Source organism: Hibiscus syriacus, unplaced genomic scaffold, assembly GCF_006381635.1.
Source record: "Hibiscus syriacus cultivar Baekdansim isolate YM2019G1 unplaced genomic scaffold, ASM638163v2 tig00110627_pilon, whole genome shotgun sequence".
NCBI classification, from domain to species: Eukaryota; Viridiplantae; Streptophyta; class Magnoliopsida; order Malvales; family Malvaceae; genus Hibiscus; species Hibiscus syriacus.
The window spans coordinates 437,564-442,522 of NW_024062804.1; the positions used below are offsets into that span (position 1 = coordinate 437,564).

A 4,959-nucleotide genomic window follows, 5' to 3' on the forward strand; every position below is an offset into this window, starting at 1 on the left:
ATATTAAAATTGAATCCAAATTTCAAAAAAATCTACCGCAAAAAATCTGGAATCGGGACTTTTGCAAGTGTTTTCTCATAGCAAGATCTATGTTTTCAAACAATTAAAATGAAAAAAAAATATTTGACAAAAAAAACAACTAAACCAGTAAAATTAAAAACACCTCCAAAGAAGAGTTTTTTTAAAAAAAAAAAAAGCTTAAAGACATTGATAGATAGTGATGTAGACAATGTAAGTGGGGTGAATGTCGGGGAAATATGAGGGAGGAATGTTGAAAAAGAAATAAGAGGAAAACAATGAGTTTAATTTTGTTTGGATTCATAAAAACACTGAAAAATATGTCAATTTAAAATTTTTAAAATATTATTAATATATTTTTAATTTCATAATCAAATCTCATAATTTAAAAAAATGATTTTCATATTTTATACTCGTAATCTTTTTTATAGTTTTGTTGTTGATGTACGTAAGATCGGTAAGAAAATAGTTTGGGTGCATGAGATTAAGGTAATCAATATTTCTTTGTATGTTGTGCAATTCTCGTTTATGATATTTTAATTAAATAATTAATATTTTATTTAATAGAATTTTAATTACATACAATTTAATATGGTTTTTATTATTTATCTTATAATATTACTTGTTTTAAATTTATGTGTCAAGTAAAAAAAATAATATAAATGAATTCTTATACATTAAAATTTTAAAAAAAATAAATTGAATTAAATTGGGTGACCAAAATGTAACAAAATCTTAATTTTGGTGATGATTTTGAAGAAAGAAAGGTTGGGTAACTCAAACAGAACCACATAAATAGTTGAGTGAATAAATATATAATTTACTTGCGTATTTTTTGACAGAATTAACGGTTTGGGGGCAATTGAGGTAACAATTTAAATTTTAGGGGACAAAATATCTCGAAAAATATTTTAAGGGGCAACTCGGTAAAAACGGAATAGTTTAGGAGACAATGATGCATTTAAGCCTTTATTTTATTATGATAATGTAATATTACCTAAATATAAGTTTTGAGATAAATGTCATTGATATCATATTTAACCTAATGGTTAAGCACTTAACTTTTTTAAAATGATTTTAAATAGATAAAATATGTATTTTAAATATGACTTTTAAAATATAAAAATGATAATAAAAATGAATAATTTTACTAAAAATGTTTTTGAAAAAAATTAAAAACTAAAATTTACAACTTTTCACAATTCTAGCCTCAAAACTCCCTGTTCTATATTGCTTCTAGCATCAAAGAATGTGAGATTCAACAGAGAAGCTGAAGAACCAGGCTTTACCGAGTCCATGAATTTACCAAGCAATAAGCACTACTATAATTTAAGCTAAGGGAAAACTGAGCTTAGCCTGCAAGTTGTGGTTGTTTTCCAGATCAATGATCAAGATGATCTTATAAGGAAGTTTTTACAGATTAATCAAAAACAAAGCATGCACACAAAATAATCTATTCATTAAGAAAAATAAGGAAAACCAAATTGGTATGTTAGTCCGAAGAATTTAGGTTACAGAAATACATACAAGGAAAACGAATGGAAAACTTAAGAAATACAGATCGCATCCGAGAGGAAACATAAAATGTCTCTAATTTGAATGATTAGAGAAGACCACACAATACAGAAAATCCAAGCAAGACGAGCCAAACAATATGCACCAAAAGCAGAGCTTGACCAGGAAACGAGGCGCTACCTCCATTCCCAACCTCGCAAAATCCTACTTTCGCCACGCGAGTACCAGCACACAACGCATCGGCGCAACCGCACCAGTAGGTGACGCCATCGACGCCGCACACGGGCTCCGTTCGGAAGCAATTGACAGGGCACGATGCCGGCTTGGTGAATCGTGCGCAGACGCCTTCGTTCTCATCGGCGTTGGTGAAGCCTTCGGAAGGTAATCGGATAGATCCTGAACTATCCGGCAATGATCGCACGATCGGCGTCCAGAAACAAAAGAATAGGAGGAGGACGGTTAAGAAATTGAGCTGAATTGTCGTGAACCACGACATATGTTCTACAATTGAAAGGATTTCTTGCAATTGATTCTGGAACCCAAACCCAACCTTTTTGCGACTTCACCAGGCCAACGTCGTTCAACTAACGTCTACCTGACTTTACTTTTTAATTTATTTATTCAATACTTTTTTCTTTTTTAAATTCAACTTCCTAATGTGAACAAATACCCCCAACATTTAATTAAATAATCATTTTAATTTTAATTTTTATTTTTAGAGTATTTTAATCTTCAATATTTCATTTTAATAAAAAGATACTCTTAATATTTGATCAAACAATCACTTTAATTTTTTTTGAAAATATTTTTTTGGGATAATTCAATTTTATTACCCAAATAGCAAACCTGCTACAAAAAATCAGTGTTCGGATACAGTGGAACAACCTACTTACAAAAAGAATCAAAGATCACACTATATCCCAATTCTTACTAAGAGTAATATTAACATTATTATCTCTATTTAAGTTCCTATTCCTTAATTGTAATCCTACAATATCCTTGTAGATACTCGATTTGTCCGGGGCCAAGTCGGAGCAGACCCGAATCAATGGCAGGCCTAAAGAAGAACCCAACCCGTGCATAACCCAAATAAAGGCCCGGTTTGGGAGCAAGCCCGGACCAATGGATTGGTTGGTTGGAGCTGTCTAACCATGCAACTGCTTTGATGTACTGTAATCAGGAAAAAAGGATTTTCAGCCACGTATGGTAACTGGTCAGTTTTCAGCAGTTAACTAAAACAATCGGGGGCATGTTTTGAAGAGCAGTTTTGGAAGAGAAAAACGAAAGGGGGAGGGGGGACCACTAAAAAACTATCTATAAATTATCAAGCGACAGAGAGCATTAGGAGAAGGAGGATAGACCATTTTTTTTCACACGATAGAACAGGAAAAACTGTGTAAACAACATTTACATATTAAAAGATCAAGCATTGTAACAGAGGCTGGATTGTCGTTTTTCAGGAAAGCAATAACAAGCAAGGAGCAATTCTTTTGGTATCTTATCTCTTTATTTCAATTTCTAGTAATTTTTATGAGTGTTTTTATTTCTAAACAAGTGAAAATACAGGAAAGACTTGTTAGTTACATTACCTTGCTCGATTCTACTCTCTATTTGTATTGTAGCCATCACTTAGCATTTAGTTGAGGCGTTAGGTTTCCTTGAGTAGCTATCATCCGTAAGTTAGAGGTGAAGTCTTAAGAGAAATAAGTAGGAAACGGTGAGAGAATAGTGAGTTTACCTGTCGTTGAAATTTTCGTCTGGGGAAGACTCTCGGCAGCGATGGTCGAAGGCCACAAAAGCATTGAAATTCCCCACTACTTGGTGGTCATCTTGTTCTCCGGTCACCTCTAAGAATCCAGGAGGTACTTAAATAACGATCTAAACAGCCCTAAATTATCCATTCTATTTTCTTTACCCTTCGTCCCCTTTGATCGAGATCCATGAAAGCTCCATTTGATTTCGTAAATTGGTTTCAAACCCAATTCCGACAATCACCATTGTTGGTTGAACGAATCGAGACCCAAACTAAACCTAAAGCTCATTCTTTTCCTATCATAAATCTCAAATTACAGCCCCTAAAATTAATCACAAATCCTTAGAACCTTTCATCATTCTACCCAACAACTACGCTTCCGATTACTTACTTCAATTTTTGGCGAAAGACTCGAATGAAGTGACAAAGCGATGAGGGGCTGCAGTTGAGTAGAGAAGAGGCCACCAAGATATGGTGGTCGAACGGCTACGACGGTGTTCAAAAGAGAGTGCAGCGCCGAGAAAGAAGATGAGGAGAGTGGAGGAGATGAGGCTTGAGTGGCGTTCATATAAGTTTAATAGAATAAGGTTGAGAGATGAGCAGACAAGCGGTGGCCGGCGTCCATTCTGTTGGTGAAGGGCGATGGAGCGACGGTATTCTCTGGTGTGGGTAGTGCACGAAGAAGAGGAGTGAGGAAAATTAGAAGTGCGTCTAAGTGATATTTTAGTTTAGGTTTTTTTATTAGGTTAAATATTAATATTTTAGGATTAATTAGTGTTTAGCCATTGTAACTTTAGAGTAAAATTAGTGTTTAGTCTACGTATGTTTAGCTTTTATTTACACTTTAGTCACCTTCAGGACTGCTTTCGAATTCTGCCATTTTGTAGTTGTCCTGATTTCGTAGTTTTCCTAATTTTTGTGTTAGTTATAATTTTTTTGGGTTATTTGTGTTTAAATACTTTATATTTATGCGTGTTTTTTTATTTAAGTCCCTATTTTTATTTTTGATTTGTATGTCGAATTTTACATTTAGTTAAATTTAGTCCTAATTTTAATATGTATATATACTTTTTAAATTTTTAGTTTAGCATGTTATGTTTTTGTTTTTATATTTGAGTCATATTTGTACATTATATGTTAATATGCATGGTTTATAGCTTTTTAATTTTAAATGCATGTATGTAATATTTTTTTCTTTCACGTTGTATGATATTTTTAATTTTGTTTAATTAATTTTGACATGACATTTTATTTTTTTGCACGATTCGCATGGTAACCTCATTTGCATAACTCGACATATTACATAATTGAATTAAGGGTAATACACTTTTAATTTAAAATTGTCTTGAGTGGTCTGTCTTAACTGATTAGAGGGTCGTTATGACCATTTTAAGTTAAAAGTGTATCCTGAAAGTGAAACCAAAAATTGATTCGTCACCTAAAATTTGGGAACGAAATAAAAGGAAATGTTCGTTTATTTAAATTTATCGAGAAAATTTTGTTATAGCTTTTAAGATATGGTCTCGATATTTGTAAATAATCGAATATTCTTTATCTTTCTAAAATGACTTGGTAATTTTACTTTAATTCATTTGAGTGCTTTTGAATGTTTTTAAATTTACATCTTTGTTTTATGGGATCAAAAATCAAATTAAATTAGAATTTGTAAAGTT

At 32.3% G+C, this 4,959-nt stretch overlaps 1 protein-coding gene across 1 annotated transcript; it reads right to left on the reverse strand.

Annotated features, from left to right (window-relative positions):
• Positions 1–1,478: 1,478 nt before the first annotated feature.
• LOC120136385 lies at positions 1,479–2,070 on the reverse strand. Its single transcript, XM_039152429.1, has one exon. It carries the CDS (start codon positions 2,027–2,029, stop codon positions 1,622–1,624), a length of 408 nt encoding a protein of 135 aa, XP_039008360.1. The 5' UTR covers positions 2,030–2,070; the 3' UTR covers positions 1,479–1,621.
• Positions 2,071–4,959: the final 2,889 nt, after the last annotated feature.

What these genes read in the sequence shown, in the direction of transcription:
- LOC120136385 (XM_039152429.1), bottom strand. Translation starts at nt 2,029, where the DNA reads ATGTCGTGGTTCACGACAATTCAGCTCAATTTCTTAACCGTCCTCCTC.